This window comes from Dromaius novaehollandiae, chromosome 13 (genome assembly GCF_036370855.1).
Source record: "Dromaius novaehollandiae isolate bDroNov1 chromosome 13, bDroNov1.hap1, whole genome shotgun sequence".
In the NCBI taxonomy this organism is placed as follows: domain Eukaryota; kingdom Metazoa; phylum Chordata; class Aves; order Casuariiformes; family Dromaiidae; genus Dromaius; species Dromaius novaehollandiae.
In genome coordinates, this window is record NC_088110.1 from 2483656 (window position 1) to 2505847 (window position 22192).

Consider the following 22192-nt stretch of genomic DNA (forward strand, 5'->3'; position numbering starts at 1 on the left):
ATTGTGGATTCCACGGACATCCTTTCAGCAGCTCAGAAGACGCTGCTATCAGCCCACCTCTTAACAGGGGTCTGGTTTTCTCTCATTCCTACTAGCTACCTCCCTGCTCCCCAAAGACACCAGGAATGTAAGCAAGAACCTGCTTCGGTCTGCTCCTCATGGACCTTATAGGTGGCTTGCTTTGCGTGTGCTCTCTTGTTACTGTACTAACAATCTTTTCCACTGGTGCACAGAATTTTTGGTGAGCAAATTGTGACTATAATCACATTATATGGGCCAAATTCTCAGTAGGTATTGGTGTAAGTCCACTGGCTAGAGTTGAGTAGTATCAGCAAGAAGATCTACATTTCTATAATGCAGTAAGACCAAAATCTCTATAGCATTTTTTATATTCAAAGATCCAAAAAACTCTTTACAGGCTATGGACAAGATTCTCTACTTTTTGACATGATGCCGTGTGCTCCAGCAGGTGCTCTTAGACAGCACTTCCCAAACACGATCAGAGAACGAATCGTTTAGATCTTTTCCCATTCCAGCGTGCCTGAAAAATGTGGGACAGCCTGAGCAGACATCTACAGCCCAGAAACACAGATGTAGCAGCAAGGAGGCATTTGGACATCAGGTACTCAGAAACTCTGAGCCTGACCTACACTCAGGTTCCATGGGAGCATTCATGGTCTGGCAGAGCAAAGTCAGCCTCCCTTTCTAAGGACTCTGAGAAATAGCAGGATTCTGCTTATCTACTGCTGATGGATGAAGGACTGAAGTCATGCTGGTAGCCTGACAGGGCTGAAGCCCTGAAACCATGGGTCAAAGAGCACAGGCAACTGGAAATATGAGGTTCAGACCACTGTGCCATTTTCCCCAGCTAGTGATCCTGAGTCACTGGTATAGATAACATAGAGGATAACAGAAAAAAAAATGCTAGACACAAGAAATAATGAACACAACCAGTGAAAAACTTGGTAACTTTAATTTTTTTGGTTATTACCAATTAAACAGACTGAGTTGATATAAACTTACCCTCCTTGCAATTCAGAATTCAAGCTGTTATGCTAGATTCCAAGACATAAGTAACAATGCTTTTTTCAGTAACTCACTTACTTGATAAAATTCTCCAGACTCATGTGAATATGAGTGAAGACCTAGAATGAAGAAACAGATTACCATGATATATACAGAAATATATTTAAAATCTCGTTAGTCAACTATCATAATTGCTTATTCTAGTCTGGAAAAACAAAACCTTTTTTTAAAACAGGTTAAAAGGTCTCTGCAAATTTTACCACCCCAGCTTGCTTTTACTAGACATGCCCTGGGTAGCTCAGAAAAAAAAAATATGTATTTCATTTAGAACGTGAAGCTCATATAGCAAAATCCCCTTCCTGTCCTCTTATTAAAACAGGTCATCAGCCTCTAATTTTTATGTAATTTCTTAAAAACAATTGCTTTCTTCTCTACAAAAAATGAGAATTGATTCATTAGATCCTATGGATTTAGTGTCTCAGCTTTGAGCATCAGGTATAACTGTGTTGGATGGAGTTGGAGACCAAGCAGCTTAGTAGGAAGAGCATCATTTCCAACAGCTCCCTACGATATGTTGACATAACAAAAAGGGTAGCAAAAAGGCAAAAAGGATAATAAAAAGGCATTACAATAAGGAAACTGCTGATGTTTAGTGTTTACATTACAGAAAGGCCTCTATGCTTTGCTCAACTGCTTGAGCAGAACTACTTTACAGGTAGGACAAGGCCCCCCTCTCAAAACTACATACAGCAGACCTTTTTCTTTCATCCACATCATGGCAGTTTCCTACTCATATCACTACAGCCGTCCTGGGACACCAAAAGTTTGAGAAATCTTACCCCTTTGGCATCTACTGCAGAAATACAATCCTGTGCACTAATCAGCAATTCCCTTAATTACTTGCTGAAGACAGTCACCACAATCACCACTTCCCCCCATTTCTAAACCAAAAGAATAGTAAATTGGCACCCTGGGAACTCCAAATGCAAGAGCTTAGGCAAGAGGCACCAAAAAATTTTGCCATTATTCCCATTTAAGTCATAAAGGGTTTTAGCTGCATGGCACTCCTTCTTAAATAAGAAACCTGCATCAGATGCCTGCTACAGATGTAGTTGTGACTTTCCACTTACCAGCAGAACTACAGACCAGTTAAAAATGCCTTGGAAATTGTTGAATCCACTCCCATATGATAACAGAGATTCACACAGCGAATGACAGCTGGGAAAAAATATTGAAGAGTTCTAGAAATGATTTTGTTTTCACTTTGGTTATTAAAAATACTGTTTGCAACACTAACTATAACATCTGTTTTACCTTATCACTTTAATGTTCCTTTTCAGTAGGTACTTAAAGGAGTTTGAAATTAATTTTACAGGGTGGCCAGAGACCCCGCTGATGTTGCTACCTTCTGTCTGAGACATGCTGGGAAACCAAGTTCTACTTTTGCCTTCCCACAGGATGCCTGGTAACCCTAAATCCCTTCCTTTTTTCGGTGGCCATTCTCCTGTCTGCAAAATGTGATGTGATTCTCCTCCCTTCCTCCACATGGAAGGACGTGATACTTTGAGATGTACATTTGACCATGGAAGATCATTAATAACAGTGCCAAACCTCTTCCGTTTGCAGATAAACTGAACAGGAAGGTGATTATCTCCTCGGCTTGAGTTGTGCTGCTTCCCCTTTTCCTTCAAAAAATAAAATTGCTGCTCGACTGCAGAATCTGTCTGTTAGAGAGCAGTATTTATTCATATGATGTAGCACTTAACGCTCTTAGAGGTAATCCTACTGGAGCCAATAGGTTTATTTGAGTTATAGGCCCATATTTGCACAACAAAGGGGTTGCAAAAGCTTGTATCAAAAACACAATATGGCATTACTTACAAAGAAGAACTCCCACTGCCAGGCAAGTTAACTGATTAGGAAATGCAAATTTGTGCCTATGAGATGAAGGCCCAGGAGGAAAAGGAAGGGTCCGAGCCATCTCAGAGAGGCCAGGGCAAAGGATACGAGGTGCAACATGCTGCCTTCCCTTAGCCCCACACCACAAAACACGTCTGAGTGATCCTCGTGCGCTCAGGAAGCTTTCGGCCAGGATCCTGGCTCCACTGAAGTCTCATTTAGGGACATGAAGACAGCCAGGATCCCTGCCATTGTTTCTAACGGCTTGATAACAAACACAAATAATAAAAGCAAGTCGCGCTATAATCCTATATGGCACTTGAGACTCTAAATGAGAAGAAAAGCAGGCTCAGTTTCCAACTTTGTCTGTGCTGTTGAGATTGATGTTTCCTCTCTTTGATTTTAAAAGGTAAGGCGAGGAGAGGTGGCAGGGGGTGGTACCTTCTGCTGTAATGCCTGCCCCAGCATGCCCATCAACATCTGCGGCTTCTCCACTTGTCTCACTTCGTGTACTTAACGTCACTTAAATTACCCAGGACAGCAGCACCAGCTGGCACTGTCTTAACACCACATACACATGCTGTCACATCACATCGCAGCAACTGCGACATCCGTACCATACACATCAGCCTGCTCTGATCAAACACAAGTCTCTAGGAGCAGCAGGTAGTATAGTTTTGCCTCCCAGAGCTTATTTGAGATACTAAACAGACTGAATTTCCTGATATTCAAGATTTAAGAAGTCCATAGCTGGGATACAGCTGTAGTCCTTTGCTTTCTAAGTTTTTAGTATTTCCTGCACTTTTCCCTCCCCTCAATTTATCTGCCATACCTGGAAGTGATTTGGGTTCTACCCATCCCAGCCAACACTTCAGCAGTATTTTGTTCTGTTATCCTCAGTTTTTGGCATCTACCTTCCCTCACCACCTCCCTCCCTCCTCCACCATCTTCTCTCGACATCTCTTTCTTCTTCTTAGCACACTTCTGCTCCTTTCTCTAGTCTGCTTATTGAACGATTCTGGTCTCTTCAAAGCTACAAATGCAGGAGGAGAATGAGGCCTCCAGCTTACAAATCCGCAAAGTACAAGCAGGGTCAGTTATAACATGGGCCATTCCCTTTCTTTCAAGGAGGTCTTGAAATCATATTTATTAAAACATAAAATGGTTTGAGTTGTCGGATTGATTATGCCTATTTTAAAATTAAGATTCACTCACAAGTGTTCAAGGGTAAGAACCTGCCTATACCTTTCTCAGGATGGGAAGGCAAACTTACGGTACAAAAAGGGGAGACATTTGCCTGCCCAACTCATTGTTCTTTAAAATTCACGCAGGACAACTCGTCGACTGATTTTACAATGAGTGCAAAGATCTTCCCCTTTGAGATCTTCCTTCAAGTTTGCCCAGTACCTTAGTCTCTCTGGGTCTTCATGCCTTACTTCAGTATCACACGCTACAGGCTGAGGCATCTCAGGACATAGGCAAAGAGCAGCTTTCTTTCTTCTTCTTGTAGACATCTTATTGCTGTGGTCTAGAAAAAGAGCTTATTCCAGTTGTATAGTTCTTTCATCTCACTCACAGTGCAAGCTTCCATATTTAGCATAGAGTTTTGTTCCTTAAACCCAGTTAATCAGGAGATAGTTATTAATTCAAATCAACAAATTATAATTTTATCAGAACTGTTCCTTAGAAAATATCTTTTGTAAACTGCTCTGTAACTCATTTGGAAAATAAGCAAGGGCAGAAATATTTATTTTCTGAAAAGAAGGATTTCCTCTCTCATTGGAAAAAACAGGACAATAGTTAAGACTGCTACCTGTAATATAACGTCTATTTTCTCTACCATGGATGAAAATTCAGTGTCTTACTACAAATGACCTTTTATACAGACTCTCTTTTTGGGAGCACGCAGTTGCCTTACAGCTGTTGTCAAGATTTAAGGTACGTTATTCACCGGAAAAGGGGACATTCCAAAATCGGCAGTGTGTGGGTGTCACATTTACATACAGTACACATGTGCATGTATTTCTTCTGCTCCTTGGTCCCTACCCTTGCTAACAAATTGGCAGCATATAGATTTTTGCAAATCCAGCATGCCACGGTTCACCAAAACCTGCTGTTTCATTGTTAGCTGGCTGTATTTTTATAGCATATATTGCCATGGTACCTAAGGGATGCGTAAAGGACGGAAGCACATCATCCTAAAGTCTCAGCTGCCCCAGCTTGTGCTTTGTTTGTCCTTCAATGTTATTTTCTCAGTACAAAATAAAATAGTACAAGATTTAATAAACTGGTGCAAATTTGATTGTTTTTGCATGGGTTTGACTTTGATCGAGATATTAAAGCACCAGCGTGCTAATTAATGAAGACAGAAAAAATATCGAATCGCAACGGATCCCGCTTGAGCAAACAGCAGCGTGGAGAATGCTGAGGTCACGAGAATTAAAAGATAATTGAAGAGACATCGTCTTATGCCTTAGTCATGTACTGAAAATGTCTTTAAACAAACCATCAAAACCTCTATAAATAACTCCGTCGTTATCTTTCGGGGACATTGTCAGGTCTCGGCGTCTCAGTCCTGCTCAGTTGTTTGCTTTCTCCCCCGAGCAGAGCATGCTGAACGCAATCTGAGGCGACGATGGGAATATTTACCAGGTGATTTAAACACCGTGACTTTATAGCTCATTGTGCGTATAAAGAATACAGCGTTTTCAGCATTCACAACTTGGGGTATAGCAAGACGGCTTGAATGCGATGAAGAATGAACTCATTTGAAATAGTTTAAAAAACAAGCCAAAAAAATAAAAGCACAAGGTCAGATGCTGCTTCAGTGTATATGTGAATTAAAATTCGGCTGGAACCAGTGCGCAGCGCTGGCTTTGCACTTACACAGGCAAGATCAGAGTTTAGCCCAGAGCATTTGACTCCACCATCGCAATACGACTTTGTTACTTCTTTTACATCATTCCAGTAAATCACTTTGGGACGCAGGCCTAACGTTCAGCCGCTCTCTGAAAACATCTGAACAGCAAAATCCGTGCTATACATGGCTCGTTAATGCCTGCTTCTGCCCAATTAGCAAGGCCCATCCACCAGCCTGGCCTGGCGCCGTGCCCCCTGCGCCACGACCCGCGTCCTTCGGCGTCACGGAGGACGACGGGGCTGCCTCCGCCACCAACCCGCCCCCCGCCCTGCTCTGCGGGTAGGCAGGTCCCTGTGACGCAGCCGAGCAGCCGCAGTCCGCCGGCGGGACCGGGCCCCAACGGTCCCACAGCCCGCCGGGGGCGAGGCTACGCCGGGGGGCGGGGCCAGACCTGGCAGCGGGGCTGCGCCGTTGACTGTGTCTGGGCGGGGCCAGGCCCATTGGGGCGGGGTCTGTGCTGCTGGGACGGCGGAGGGGGCGGGGCTATTAGGCACTGGGGGCGGGACCACGTCTCCGAGGGCGAGGCCTAGGGGCGGGGCTGTGCCTGTGAGGGGCGCAGCTACAGCCGAGGGGGGGCCTGGGGCGGGGCTAGGCCTCCGTGCGCCGGGCTGTGCCCGTGAGAGGGGCTGGGGGCGGGCCCGTGCCCGCGGGGGTAGGGCGGAGCCCCGCAGGGCCCGGCTCTGTCCCCGTTACTCACCGGGAGCCCCCGCCTTCACATGCTCCGCCTCCCGTTGCTCATTGTCCCGCCGGCAGTTAACGGCCGCCCGGCCCCGCCGCCCGCGTTCCGAGCCCGCCCCTCCCCCGGCCCCCGCGGGCATCCCGGCGCGAGGGGCGCGCGACAGCGCCGGGCGGGGCGGGGAACACCGTGCTTTGAGCTCTTCCGGTGCGGGGGGACGGGGACTGCGGCACCACCGGCACCGCCGCTACCCCTCCCCTGGAGCCGGCGCGGCGGCGACTACCGCTGCCCATCCTGCGCTCGTCAATCGATTGCTCCCGCCTCCTGAGGCCCGCGGGCGGGAGTCCGCAGGACGCATGCGCCGAGGCGCGCTGTCTGGCCGCAGCTGATAGGGCCTGCCTGGGCGAGCGGGAGCTGTGTGGGGAGTCCGCGCGCCGCGGCCTGGGCCGCCGCGGCTGCTTCGGCGCCCGCTCGCCTCGCCATGTCCGAGGCGTATTTCCCCGTGGGCCCTGGGCTGGGCCTCGAGGAGAACTTCTTGTCGCTGGACGACATCCTCATGTCACAGGAGAAGCTGCCAGGCCGCGCCGAGAGCACCCTGCCCCGCCTGGCCTTCGCGCTGGGCCAAGGGGCCGGCGCCGGCTCGGGTGACTCCATCCCTGAGGTAACCGCCGGGCGAGGGCAGTCGGAACTACAGCTCCCAGCAGCCGCCGCGGGGCGCGGGCGGGGCGGGCGCCTGTGCGGCGGCGCGGGGCACGCTGGGAGCTGTAGGCGCCGCCCCACCGGGCTGTGTCAGGGGAGAGCGCAGCGTGGAGCTGCTGACGGGAGCTCTCCCCCCCCGCCCAGGTTCCCCCCGCATCTCTCTGCCCCTCGTTACACCAGGAGTCGGCCCTGGTGGCTTTGCAGTCTGGTGCCCCGGGCTGCGTGTGGTTTTGGTACAGAAGCCTGTGCCCAGCTCTGGTTGCAGCATGGGACCCTTGGGGTGCTTGGTGAAACCAGAGGACAAGCTGTAAAGGAAAAAAGCATCCGTGTGGCACGTCCCGTGTCTGTGCAAAGCGTGCTGCTGGGCCGATTCACGTGGCTAGAGTTTTCCTTCACTTTTCAAGCATTTTGAGGTCTTATTTTGCCTAAATGTTACAAAGAAGTGAGAACCCTAGAAAATATCGATTCCCTCCCAGAGTTCTTGCTTTGAGCTATAGTGGAATCATTGCCTGGCTCGTATACCCAGGTTGCAAGCTGTAGGGCATGACTGCTGTTCCCATGCAGGCTCAGAGAGCTCATGGGTTCACCACAACACAGCGTACATCTTTTCGTGTGTGGTAGGCTGCAGGTGAGGGCCCTGGACTGATTTAGGGCCCTAGTGCTGAAAAGACTTGAGTTTCAAGTTATTTTCTTGAGTAGTCTTGCTGGGAGGTTTATGCATGAGTGAATTTTTTTGCTATTGTTTTTGGGGGTACTGCAAAGAAACTTAGAGTTTTAGCTACACTTGAATTTTTTTTATCTTTATTTTACCTATTTTGCACTCTTTTTTTCCTGTGTTTCATAATCTGCTGTTCTCTTCGATTAACAAATGATTGCTTTCAGAGTTTGGCAGTAATAATTAATGTCTCCAAAGTGTATCTTTTATATTTCGACCACAATAGACTTCTGTAAACAGAACAGACTTTTTGTAGTACTGGATTCTGTGTTATTAAAGTAAAGCTCACTGTCTTTGGGGTTGGTTTATACGTGTTTTCCTGGGGAGGGCAATTTTTGTTTCTGTCACATTCATGCAGGGATCAAAGCTGGAAATACCTCTGTGGCTTGCTAAAGGGTTACATGACAGCAAGAGAAGAATAATTTCCATGGAACTGCCAAAGATTTACAAGGAAGCCTGGAGGACAGTGTTCAGTGCTGATGCCAATGTGGTTGATCTGCATAAAATGGGGCCATACTACTATGGATTTGGCTCCCAGCTCCTGAACTTTGACAATCCAGAGAATCCTGAGATAGCTCAGACTATCTTGCAGGTAAGTAATTGAACCAAGTTTGGCATTTCATTTGGTGTTTTGCCACCTTTTTCTTGTTCACAGCTGCTTTGCAATACCCAAGAAAAATATCCTGTTTTTATGCAGGTGACTTTTGGCTTGAGTGAGGATTTCTAGATCAAGCTGTATGATCCTTTTTGTCAGCTACAGAGCCTGGTGCAGTCAGTGGAAGCCCCAAACTTGCATCCAGGGGTGGAGTTTTAGCTTGAAATTTTCTATTGTAAATAGGGTATTTCGTACAAGTACAATAAAACAGGTCTAGAGGAGATGTAAGATTATTTAGTCTGTGCTAAGATAGAATGAATTCACCCTGTATTACTTCTATTTATCTAATCTGTTTTTAAAGCTGTCTAATGATGGGAGACTTCACAGCCTGCCTGGGCAATCTCATTTCAGTGCTTCACTATCCTGATCTTAGAAGGTTTCCTCTGTTGTCTAAACTAAATCTCCTTTGGCCCAATGTAAGCTCTGTTCTATTTGTTCCATCCAAAGTAAACACAGTGAACAGATTATTCTCTTCCTTCCTGTGGTAGGCTTTTATGTATTTGAACACTGTTGAGTGTGTTCCCAATCCTGGTTTTCTCCATGCTGGAATAAATGGTCCCAGTTCATTCAGGATCTCATTGTGGGTCATGCTTTCTAGCCTCTGCTTGTCCTTATTGTGCGCTCCTGGAGCCTTTCCAGTTGATCTGGAAGCTTTGAAGTGCAGTGCCCTGAACAGCATATATTCTCCTGCTTCGATCTTGCCTTGTGCTGACGAAAACAAAAAAGATTACTTTGTGAATTTGCTAGGCCATGCTGCAGTTTATTCATCCTGGTGTAGCATTCTTGTTTTTCATAATAGCATGACATTGATGCACATTCAGTTTGCGGTCTGCGGTAAAGCAGTACAGATTGCATACCCACACGATCATTCTTCATCCTGTATTTGCACAGTTTGTTATTTCTGCCTTAATGTAAAACCTTGCACTAGTCCCAGACGAATTGCATCCTGTTGTTTTCAGACCGTATCTCTAATTTGTCAGGATAATTGTGAATTATAGTCCTACCCCCCAGCGTGCTTGCAGTCATTCCTCCTCCTCCCCCTCCCTCATGTTGTTTGCAAACTTAATAAGCATAATTTCTGTCCCGTTGTTAAGCTCATTAATGAAAATATCAAATGGTACTGGGTTTCAGTTAGAATCCTATAGACCCGCACTCAATATATTTTCCCTTCCTGATAAGAGTTACTCATAAATGTCTTTACCCACCCTATATTTTCAGCTAAAGAGTGGTTTATCTACATCTTATGAAAATGCTTCATGACAGACATCTTTCTGCTGCTTTTCCTCTCTTTGTAAGGCTTGATATCCTGCCATAATGGGAAATTAGGTTGGTCTGTAGAAGTTTGTTCTTGACAAATTCATGTTGGCTGTCATTCTTCTCTTTATTTTCTTCCAGAATTTTATGTAAAGTTTAATTGTTCCAGTATGTTTCTAGGAATTGATATTAAGCTGATGGATGTATAATTCCCTGGCTCTTCCTTTTTCCCTCCCCATCTCCCCTTTCTCTTTTAAAAGAGATACCATCTTTGCCTTTTTCCGGACTTCTATGACCTCTTCTGTCCTTCTTGAGCTTTTAAAGACAGGTAACCACTAACAGCTCTGAGATTTCTTCATCCAGCTTTCTAAGTAGTCTGGGATGATTGCTATTGGCTTTTTATTATTTATTTATTTATTTTAAATGAAGGCTGATGCAGAGAGGCTTTAAAGCACTGCTGCTTTCTTGGAGCCATCCACTGAAAGCTTGCTTTCTGCATTGAGAAGATGACCACACCCTTCCTTAGCTTTTGGCTTTCTGCTAATGTACATCTTGCGAAAAGAGCCACTTTAGCAAAGGTCACTTGTTGACAGAAAAAAACAAAACATGTGAAGATGTGCTTTTGCTTTACCAAGACCAAAAAAGGAACCTTCCCCCCGCCCCCCAACTATTTAGGAACTGGAATTAAAACACATGAATGAAGCATAACTATTTAGTGTTTATGAACTACTCAAAAAGCCAAAGGAGAGTTGTAGAATACATATACTATAACTAGTAACTAAAGCTCTAGAATACTGCAATTCTGGTGTTTCTAAGCTTTTTGTGAAATAATGAAGCAGAATTCTTCAGGGAGCATTAACTCTTTTTTCTCTTCCTCCTTGTCTTTGCTTTTGGGAATAAAATCTTTAAATATGAGCCTTATTGCTTATTAAGTAGTTGTAGATTTTTTTTTTTAATTTGATTCCTGGTTAAGGTTTTATCAGCATACTGAATTCTTTACAGTGACCATTTTGGCTTAACTTCCAGGCAGTTCATACATTGCAGCTCACGTGTTCATATAGCAACCACTGTGGCCTGAGATCCTTGCAACTTGTTCTAAAGCCAATGACTGCTTGTGAAGTGAGATGGAATAGATTGTAACTCAAGCAGGAAAGGGTTCGCCTTTTGCGTCCAGGGTTTATGGATGCTACGTACAAAACAGCCTTGCTAGCCATTGACAGGTCTTCAACTAGTTGGGAACACATGGGGCAACGCCTACATCCTTGGTTTTTCAGTCTCAAAAGCTCAGGCCTCTAGCACATGAGCTGGAGAAGTCCTTGCATTATCTGTCAGTAATTCTGTTTATCTTCTTTAGACATTTATTAGCCGCTTTCGTCGTATTATGGACTCCTCTCAGAATGCCTACAACGAAGACACATCGGCGCTGGTGGCTCGACTGGATGAATTGGAGCGAGCCTTATTTCGAGCTGGTCAGAAAGGGCTGAATGACTTTCAGTGCTGGGAGAAGGGACAGGCTTCTCAAATCACAGCTTCCAGTCTGGTCCAGAATTACGGGAAAAGAAAGTTCACGGATATGGATGGTTGAAAGCCTGAGGAACATGGAGCTGCAGTGGAGGACACTGAAATATCTACAGTCTGTCTGGCACAGAAAAGAAAGATGAATCAGCTTTGTGAAAGGCCAGACTCCTTGTCCATTAATGGGAATTTTTCTCCATAACATCTTTGGATTAGACAAGTGCAGACTTTAAAGGCAGATGGCAGATGTATAAAAAAAAAAATAATAGATTGCAGCACAGGATAGCTTTACAGCTTACTCATACCACTCCTGAGAATTTGCAGTTCTAGTGTTTCCTCCATGGCTGAAAGGATAAGAGAGGCTTTTCTGAAAGGCTAATTAATATTTATTATTCTTTATCTTCCGAATTGATACTTACAGTACCAGATCTGTATGGGGGGGGGGGAGTGTAATTCCTTATATTTCTTCTTGTCATTTGCCTTCCAACCTCCTGGGAACTGCTGTTTCCATCTTCCCCATTCTTTGGGGAACCCCAGTGATGTGAAAAAAGTGTGGTACAAACTGCCCTGATTTTTTTTCTCATATTGTGATACATAGAGGTGTAGCAGCTACTCTTCATTCCGCATGAAGGTTTTGTTTGTTTTTTGGTAGCTTTTGTATGTGGTATTAGTGCAGAGAAGAATACCCTCTGTTTATCCATGCAACAATTGAAGCTGCCTTGCAGGTCTCAAATGCTGCCTTGTTCTCTCCCTCCCTTTTGCCTGCCTCATCAGGGAGCCTTGATTCTGTGTAGCGGGGAGGGTGTTCTCATTTGATGTGGGCAGCTTTTGTGATGGAGACAACTCTACAATGGGGCCTGTGTTGAATTCCTCAGCTCATTTTACAGAGGAGCTATCAGGAAGCTTCAATGTGTCAGTCTGCGCTGGATCAAAAGCAACAACTTTAGTGGAAACTGTCCCCCATTATTAGCCTGAGCCATCTGTTTTCCCTTGAGAAATTCTGATTGCTAAATTTGGCTAGTAATGAAGAGACAGAGCAAATGAATTGAGTCTCCTTCTTTCTGATCCATCAGTAAAACATTCTAGTAAATGTCATTTTTGCCAATGGGAGCAATTAGAATTGGAACTTGCTAAACAGCACAATAGTTATTATCCTATATAGATGTAGCGGTCCTTAAATCTAGATTTTGTGTAAATCCCATTGGATAAATGGGAGACGGAAAACACATGGTTCCCTCTGTAGGAAGCATTTTCTGAGGTCAACAGAATGGTCATCCTTTGGAAGTAAATATTAGGCGTTTTAAGGGTGTTTCTAAACATCTGTAGAAGGTGGCCCTTGGGGAGTAACTTAAGAGGAGGGGCTGGATCATAGTGGTACTGAGCACTCCCTCCTCTTTGGTAGGAGCAGACATGAAATAAAACTCTCAAGATCTTGTACATCAAGATCCAAATCTTGTAGGAGCTGTTATTGTAATTGCAAATGCAGTTGGATATCAGATATGTTGAACTGGGTAAAGTACAAAGGGCTCATGGCCATTCCTTGGACAAGACGAGTGAAAGCTCTGCCTCTGGAGGCTGAGAGAGAGACCTGGGTGCTGGATCCAAAAGCACCTTGGCATCTCTGCCTGAGAAGTGCAGGGCCAGCTGTCCTGCCACAGGAGACTGCCCGGAAGGTGTGCCTGACAAAGGCTTTCCGATATGTGCAGAATCAAGTGCTGCTGCACTTAATGACTTAATGGCACATAATAGCCTATGCATTTTCATGAAATGTCTGTGTATTTTTCCATTTCTGGATTTGTATGTGAATAAATATTTTGTAAGGGGAGGTTCTTCATGTAAATTGTCTGTGGATAATTCCCCTGCAGCAGAAAAATTGTCATGGATAGGAAAGTGCAGGCCTTTGCTGAACTGTGGCCATGAAGGATAATGCGGTCTTGTTTATATAATTCCTCTTCTCTTTTGGGTAACACATTTGGGAGCTAAATGCATGCGGTCATGTGAGCAGAGAAGTAGTTCCTGTCTGACTTATCCCATGTGGGTAATAGCAGTGTGCTCAAGTCGTGGGAGAAAACATCCAATGTGCCAACCTGACATAAGCTATTGCTTTTATAAATACGCATCTTTATGAAACAGGAGATGGATGGAGATGATTCCATGTTACCCTGACTTTAGAATTTTAGCCTAGTTTATGGCAGAGCAACAGGTAGCGAACAGAAATTGACTGTCCCTGTGTTTGTACTTCGCTGCTTCGAGTGCTGCAGCGTAGTCTCTTAAGTCACACATCAAATCTGTCCGCAGTGCTCGAGCTGCAAGGAAAGTGAGTTTAAGTCCATCTTCAATGAAAAGCATTTTAGATTTGGAAGGATTATTTTGATGAGAAAGTGGCTTTGAAATCTAGTTGGTTGATTAAAAACTAAAATCATTAGTTCCTCAATTTCCTGACTGATTTTTGGATCCAAGCTCATTTTCCTACATTTATAAGAATATTTTTCTTCTCTGTTGTTGGGAGCAAAATCCAAGCAGACAATGCACATTTGCTAGCATTTTGTACAGCCAGGTTCGGAGTGAGGAGAAATAATCCTTTTTCTGTGTTAGCAGTCCTCAGTGTCACTGCAGGACTGGCTTTTTGTAAGTCGTCACTATCACTTTCAGTAAACCTGAGTGTTTAATAATAAACACCAGTAGGACTCTTAAAAATTCGATCCTGTGATTTTAAATTACAGTATATGGTTAGAAGATTTGATATTTTGTAATTTTTTTTCCTAGCTGGCTGAAATGCTTTACTCTATCCAGAAATACTTCATTGTTGCTCCAGACACCCACTGCTGCTGAGAAGTCTTTTAAGATAACTAACAAAAGCCTGCTCTGTAATTTTTATGAACACAAACTGTCCTTTATGGTTGCACAGCAGCAAGCTATAAGTTAGAGGAGTTTGGACTTGCATATTTTCAAAATGGCACAATAAATCCTCATTACAGAACTGTGCAAAGAGGTCTGAAAGGGACTTTTAAAAGTCATTGCTCTCAGTGACCTTCAGCTTTCAAACTGAAGGACTATTGATGTTTATGAAAAAAACATTCTACAGACCTTTCTTTTTTTTCCTTTCTTTTTCTTTTTTTACAGTATTGCCACAATGGTTTTCATTACAATCAAAAATTTGGCAACATTTGCAATGCTGATGAGTTATGTGTTTACATGAGAATGTTTGGCTTTGAATGGCCTGTTTCCCAAAAGAGCTATGGGCTGACCTATAGCCCAGTCCTTTCTCTAAAGCAAGGATTAGCTCTGCCTAACTCATCTCAGAATGATGTGTGTCTAACCAGGCCTTTAAAAACCTCCTTCGTTGGAGAACCCCCAGCCTCCCTAGATGATCGGTTCCCATGCCTGATCGTAATGTTTGTGTGTATTTACTGACGCAGCAGGAGGGTGGCTCTTTCTGGCAGTGAATCCCTATCAGAATGATTAGCGCAACTGGAAAACTCCTTCCTCGCCTGTGTTTCAGATTAGCTTCCCTTAAAACTCTTAGCATTCTTATTTATCCCTTCTCTGTTTTTTTGTCATGCAAATGAGGTGGTCATGCAGGTATGATTCCCAGTTAAATACCAGTAGCTTTGCAAGGAGCACGCACAAACTTTCTCACCTCTCTAAGTTATCCTTTTATAAAACATTTGTGTTTCTTCCTTTGCCCTAAACAATGTCTCAGTTTGTCCTCTGGCCTTGATTGATTTTTGGTTGGCAGAAAGAAGCTATTGATTGCTTCTGCCAGACTGAAAGCAATAGGTGTTGTTCGAATTTTTGTATCAGAGATGTATAAGTATCAAATTAGATGAAGAAACAGCAACCAGGAGAAGCAGCAGCAGCAAGAAATGTTTTGAGAACTGACATACTTTAACAGCACATGCTATTTTTATCAGGGAAACAATGGCACCTGAGTTAGGAGCACAAGCCTCTCTGATCTTGATCAGTGATTTTTCTAGCCATTTTTTGGTGACCAGCTATTACAAGACCTACCTTCAAAATTTTAATTGAGCCAGTTGCTCAGAGAGAGCTGACATAATCCAGAAGAGAGACAGTGGCGAATGCTTTCTTTACATAGAGCTTCTTCTGTCCCCAGACATGTGCTTTATAAAACACATTGTAAGTAGCATAGTACATGGCTCAGGAGATTGTGGCTTCATTTTGTTTCTAGCACTGTCTCTGCTTGGCGAAAGGCAAGTCACACAGCTGTTCCTTGCCTCAGTTTCCTTTTCAGACAAATGAAGATAACAGCTTCTTCTTAGAGTGTATTTTGTCCTCTGGATGATAGGCAGTGTCTGATTTTGTTACAGCAAATCTGCTAGCCAGATTTTCACAGCTCTGCTACATCTGCTGAGGCTCAGATACTTATTTGATAAGTACTCGACCGAGCATCTAAAAGATTCTCCTTTTCAGAAATCACTCCAGTTTCCTTGATCATTCCTCGTAAAGCCTTACTGCCAAGCTTCTTCAGAGCTGCCCCATATCTGATAACTTTAAGTATAAGCACTTTTCCCTGTCTATCCTACCTGAATAGCCTGTTGGCCCTGCAGGAGAGTGGCCAGGCAGGCAGAACTGAGCCTGCATTTCTGCTGTCTTTCCCTGATGTTACCTGATCAGAAGTGCTTTCACTGGAGTTGATAGCAGCCTGAGCACTAAATGCTGAGCAGCATCTTCAATGGGATTTTGCACAAAATTGATGGAAGGATAACGGATTGCAGTGGTTTCATCATGTCAGATAAGTGAGTAATGGGGGAGGCTCACCTGCACTCACAGCTTGTGTCTGATGTTTCTGTTTTGCCAGACTGGCTTTGGAAACTGATCTCTAGTGGGAGTGCTTTTCTGGTTTTTACGTTGACCAGGCAATTTGATTTAGGTCTGTGGCAAGCAGATTCTGCTTTTGAAAGAAGCTATGCCGGTTTGGGCTTCCCTTGAAAGTGCCTCCTGGCTGAAGACCTCCTGAGGACTTGCCTTAGGATGTGTCTTCTGCCTCAGTGGTGTAGGTTGTTGCAGAATGAGAAACAATTCTTTGTTCTGAAACTAAACCTAATCTTATAGTGTCAGGAGGACCTTGAAGACTGTGTAAACCGATTAACATCATGTGCACACTGCTGTGGAGAGAAAGCCAACCTACTAAGGTTGTGTTGGAGTTAAACATGTATATTAACTACCGTATTGAGTTTTTATCTAGTTTGCTCTGCTCTCTGGCTCTACGTGCCCAAATATATCCAATCCCTTCAGTGCTAGGATAAATCTGCAATGAATCAGCGTCAACGAAATTGAAAGCAGAAAGCTTCACATTGTTTGTGTTCTCTGCCCAAACTATCGTCATCTCAGCCCGAGTTGGACGGGCCAGTCAGGTTGGAAATTTATACACTGCTGGTGTTCTCCAGTTTCAGAGACACCGAGTTGCTCTTTCTGTGCCAGTCTGCAGTAGCCTCTTTGTTGCTGGTTAAAATGCACATGCTGGGTTTCCTCAGTAGTTTCTGGGGGATTTTGAAACGATGACCCCAAGAAGGCCATGGCCTGGGAGGGTCCATGCCTGCACTTCATGTTAACAGCCAGGAGAGGGGGCACTGAGCTTAAGACATTGTTTTTGTGCGAGTCCTACCATAACTGCTTAAGCTGTACATAGAGAGATCCCTGGTGATGTTTTTCTGCCTTTGAGATCAAAATTGGTGTCAAAGTGACTTGCGATTGCATATGAAAGGGGGAAACGCAAGTCAAGGGAGACCCAAAACAGAGTTTAGGTTGTGCTACGTTGTCCTAGATTTGAGTCATGAGTAAACAAGCGTGGGTGTCATGCTTGGCATAGGCACTGAAAAAGAAGTATTGTTTGCCACGAACGGAGGGAAGTGGCGCTGCCAAGAAAGAGTTATAGGCAAAGGAGAAGATGGACAGACACTGTGCTGTGCCGCTTGAGTAGATGTGAGTCTGCTCAGGACACAGTATGCCGAGTACTACCTGAGTGAGTGTGAGACTCGTCTCATCGTTGCTGAAGTGAGTCTGTGTCCTCAGGGGTCCTGCGGCGGGTCAGGGAGGGGTGGGATGCAGAACGCAGGAGCCCTGACTTCTATTGCCTTCTCCTTCACAAAGTGCTATTTGCTTAGCCCCCAGTTTCAAAGCCTGAGCAATGGAGTTGGGATGAGTGTGTGTGTTTAAAGGCTGTGAATCCCAGAGATCAGCAAGGGCAAAGACCAGCAGGCTGGTGGCACATCTATTTTCTGTCTGTCCCGTCTTCCCCACCAGCCCCAACACTTGCCATCCAGAAACTGGAAACATCGTCCACCAGTGGGTGTAAGTTCTGCTGTCCTCTCATCCCTGGCCCTGGTGGAAGGAGCTGGGTTCTGTGTGTGGCTCTTCCCCTTTCTGTAATTTATCCTCATGGCTATCCTCAGGGATTTGTAGGAACAACGAGAGACAGGGAAAACAACTAAAGTTGCATCTGCGCTCTTCTCTGCACCCATTGCTGCAGGGAGCTCTCCTAGCTGCTGAGGAGCAAGAAAAGCAGCTTTAAAGAAGCTGCTACCCACAGCAGTGCTGGAAAGCACCTGGCCATGGGATCAGCATGCATAGGAAGGCAGCTGGCCACACAGGAGTAAGGCAGATGGTGGTAGCCACAGCAGTCTCTTTGGGTTTGCTCAGTGAAGGGGATGAGTAGGGAGGACATGATGGGAAGCCCAGCAGGCAAGGACAGAGAGTATATCTAGAGGCCCTCAAGAGGGGTAGGCCAGCACTCACTGTGGTACTCCCTCATTTGAAGGAGTCTTGAAGTGTCCTCCCTTTACCATCGCATCGGACTGTAACATCTGCATAACCAAAGTGCAAAGCTGTTTCTGGCCTTTGCATCATTGCATGGTTTGTCTGAAACAAAGACTGATGTGAAGAGACCTGGAGAAGTGTCGGAAGGTAAAGCAGAGGATAAGGAGGCAGAAACTGGAGAGGCATCTCAGGGAGTAGAAAAGAGCACAGAGCTTGAGACAAGAAGGCCTGAAGACAGTGAACTTCCACCTTCCCCAGGTGCCATTTTCATTAGTTATCTAGTTTTGCTTCATAGAGGAAATTGCTCCTGGGAGCCTGATTCTTCCCTGGGTGCTGAGGGCTTGCCAGACTCCATGCCCACTTTCTACACAGGTGCTGAGCTCGCCTGGAGTCCAGCCAAGGCAATCCCGCGTTGCTGTTTTTGAGTGGGCTCCTTGCAAGAAGAGTGGCACAAAGAGCAGCAAGTGCTGCAGCCGCTGGACCCCTCTTCAGTTGTTGTGGAAAATTACAAGGGGCGGCACAACCCCCGAAAGCCAAGGCATTTGTTCTGGTTTTTGAAACACTTCATTAATGTCATTGACAATACCAGCAGGTTCCTGAGATTAGCACGCTTCTATTTTTGAAGAGTTATTTCTAATGGCAGCTTTCCAGGCAGTGCCAGCGGCCTTAGTAATCTTTCTATCTGGATTGGCAGGACACACTGTGGTCTTTCGCCTTTCGTTAGCCTCCGTGAAACCATATAGTTCCAGCTCTTCCCAGATGCTCCCCCACACCTTGGGGGAAACATATTTTCATCAGGTTTTCCAGCTGCCCGGTGACAAGGCAGAAATCTCATGGGTTCTAGGACAGAAATTGCCTTTCTTCTAGATGCTGGGCCTCAGGCAAGGCCTGGACTTCACCCAGACTGAGCAGGATTTGGGGTGGGAGAAGCACGTCCCTTACGTAGGTGCAGTTTGCAGAATACAGTGCACTTTGGCACCTCAGTCTGCTCTCTGGTTGTGCATACATCTGGATGCCCAATTTCAGGTTCAGCTTCTCAGGGGAAGCAGCACATTGTGTTGATGGAGGAGACAAGGAACATGGCTGCCTTGGTGCATGTTCCTGGGCAGGGCCACGGCTGCAGCACTGCATTCTGCTGGGTCAGGAAAAGGTAGAGCTGGAGCCACAGAGAAAACAGAGGGCCAAGCAGCAGCTGGCATTCCCTGGGGGAAGGTGAGCTTCCTCTGCTCGCGGCATCGGCTCGGCCCCCTTCAAAATGCAAGCCCTTGGGCCTGATCCTCCCCAGTGCCAGCTGGAAGATGAAGGAGCACAGCAGCACCCCAGGGCCAAACCCATCTAATACTGGTGTTCTCTCCCAGGTGTTCCTTTAGCATCATCTTTGGTCTTTCTGATGTTGCAATATCTGAGCTATGTTTGAGTCATGGGGCTCTAGTGCACCACAAACTGTCCTTGCTCCCATTTCAGGCTCAGGTTCTCACTGACAGCAATGCATTAAAAGCACTTCACTTTGAATTATCCTACCCAAACAAGGAGGGGAGGGAGGAATCCCCAAGGATAAAGATTGCTTTAAATCTTGGAAAGCGTCTGCTGTTCACACTGGGATCCTGTAAGATCAGAGGAAGATAGAAGAAATCCCAATTTGCCTGAAGATGAGCTTGAGAAACTGCAGCCCTAAAGGTAATGCCCCTCTTACCTCCTCCAGACTTCTCTGTGCCTAGAAATTGCAGTGGTAAGGAAATGCCTCCTGAGAGTTGGGATGGTGCTGTTCTACCTCTCTCCTGATGCTGTGATTACAAAAAACAGTGGCAAAAAGCAAATGGAAGTTGTAAAAGTCCAACTTGCGCTCCCAGCCTGCGTGGCTTATAAGGCAAGGCCTGTCCCCAGCTGGTCTGCTGGTCCCCAAAGGGCTCTGGGATGTTCCCCTGGTAAAGTAGAAGCACATGGAAAAGTATGACAAAAAGTGGCTTACCAAATAACTCTCACAAACAGGAGGTCTCAGCTGGACAAATAAGACTTTTCCCTGACTTCAGACCAAGAAATTGCCAAATGCTTAAGACTGCAGTGTGGCTTCTTTTCTCAGGGGTTAGAGCAGGAGGGGAGCAAGGAGATGAGCACACAACATAGTCCTGGGATGACAGAAATCAGTATAGCTTTCTTGCATCAATGACATTGTGCTGACTGTAGGGTCCTTAACCTCCAGCAGTGGAGGTGAGCACCTGGAGCTCTTCTGGCATAGCTGGAGCTCTAGAGGGACTGTGAAAAACAAGACCTGTGTCTTTGTGTGATAGCCATTTCATGTATTATGATAGTCACAAGTATCGATTCAGCAGGAAGGTAAGACTGGCAGTCAGACCTGGGCAGTGTTTGATTCGAAGTGCTCACAGAGTGGTGTGGGGCCCACTGCAGCGCAGAGTCTTGCTCCTGACACCTTAAAGACTGCTTCAAGTATTACTGCTCTCCCTCCCGCTGCCCATGACGTGGCTGGTTCCACATCCCGCTTGCCCTCCCTTTCCCAGTGACTTCACCTCAGCTCTTCACAGGTCTGGGGTGAGCTTCCAGATGGGCAAGAGAAATCTGAGCTGTGCCCTTTTCAGCATGCAGGTGACCAAACCCACAGCTGGATGCAGACTGTGCATGACGTATCACCCAGCTGCCTGCACTTCGGCATATGTGTTGTAGGGCCTAAGCCAAAATCTACTGGTGTCAGCTGAAAGGCTCCCCTGGGGCTTACCAAGGGCTTCAAATTAGGCCCATAGCACTTGAACTTGGCAGCAATGCATGCTGGAAGAAACAGTAAGGCAGAAGTAAACCCATCATCAAAACAATCCCCAAATGGTTGTTTTCAAGTCCACAAAAAGACTGCAGATTCCCTCTGTGCCTCTGCTCTTTCGGTGAGATGTTAATGTTAGTTCAAATGAAAGGGTCACCGTGAGCATCCCCCTAGCCAAACGGTCTTCAGTCTTCCCCTGAGATTAGAGCTGCCTTGATGTGTGCCACGAGACAGCCCGTGCCTCCAAGAAGCTGTTGGTTGAACAGGCTGTTCAGGTAGAGGAGGAAGCAGAGAGCTGGGAGATGGTGTGACTGGCCCAAAGCAGAGAGCAGGGCCCCGCCTGAGCACTGCCACATGGTCCTGATCCCCACTGGAGTCCATAGGTGCCCTTGTGATGGCACATGTGTCTTGCTGCCAGGACGCAGGCTTCATTTCTTTTCCCTGGTGTTTTCCTTGCCTGTCAGGTGCTCAATGGCCCCTTTCGCAGGGGGGAGGCAGCTTCACAGCTAGGATCAGGAAACAGAGACTCGCTTGTGGCGGGGGAGCTGTGTCCAGGCCCTGGTCATCATTAACGGAGTGCCTGTCCAAAGCCTTCCCTCCCAGGGCTGCAAAATGCAGTTTTTAGTGACTGATTCAGCTTTGAAACCAGGCCAAGCTACAAATCAGAGGAGGAACTGTAGCCATTCCTGCATCCGTATCACGTCCTTTGCAAAGGCTTTCAAAGAAAAGTCGCTGCCGGATGCGGGCAAAGCTCTTTTTTGCTTGTAGAGATCTGAGGAGCACTGGTGGAGCAGAGGCAGAGTCAAACCCAACTCATGTTTTTCTAAGCAAGACTGTAGTCACTCATCTGGATTTACCCCAGTGAAACCAATGGAGTTGTTCCAGCTTTGCACCAAACCAGCTGGGTTTATTGCAGTTGCTGTGGATTTACCAAGCACTGCCTGGAGTCTGAGCTGTGATTTCGCCTTTCCAAATTGGGCTTTCATGTGCAAAAATGCTGCCCTAGCTGCCTGGGTGTGCATCTGTCCCCTGCTGACACAGGCAGAACGGGGCTAACAGATTATCACCTCCCTGCACTGGGGGCCAGCCAGGCCCGGGTCTCAGCTATGCTGCTCCAGTGACTGGCACTGCTCCCAATTTACACCAATGTCCTCCCGATGTGGGCTGTGGCCGTGCCTGTGCAGCCCTGAGCACACAGTGACATTTAACTCCTGAGTATCTCTGTGAAGCGATCCCATCCTCACCTCCCGAGCTTTCCATAAATCCCACTTGGCAAGGCTGTTGCC

General features: G+C 45.9%; 2 protein-coding genes across 2 annotated transcripts in view; one reads left to right on the top strand and one right to left on the bottom strand.

The window, feature by feature from the left end:
• Nucleotides 1–6851, bottom strand: part of LOC112985425 (diacylglycerol O-acyltransferase 1-like) — a 29761-nt gene extending 22910 nt beyond the window's left edge. The window contains exons 1-4 of the mRNA XM_026104033.2: nucleotides 6543–6851; nucleotides 4333–4453; nucleotides 2157–2244; nucleotides 1105–1145 (exon numbers count right to left, since the gene is read on the bottom strand). Coding sequence (XP_025959818.2) covers nucleotides 1105–1145; nucleotides 2157–2244; nucleotides 4333–4453; nucleotides 6543–6663 — 371 coding nt within the window. The 5' untranslated portion in view covers nucleotides 6664–6851. The remainder of the gene's footprint in view (nucleotides 1–1104; nucleotides 1146–2156; nucleotides 2245–4332; nucleotides 4454–6542) is intronic.
• Nucleotides 6852–6857: 6 nt separating this feature from the next.
• On the top strand, nucleotides 6858–13184 carry GINS3 (GINS complex subunit 3). Its single transcript, XM_026104035.2, has 3 exons — nucleotides 6858–7182; nucleotides 8294–8527; nucleotides 11199–13184. The coding sequence occupies exons 1-3, from the start codon at nucleotides 7003–7005 to the stop codon at nucleotides 11427–11429; spliced, it is 645 nt and encodes a 214-aa protein (XP_025959820.1). The 5' UTR covers nucleotides 6858–7002; the 3' UTR covers nucleotides 11430–13184.
• Nucleotides 13185–22192: the final 9008 nt, after the last annotated feature.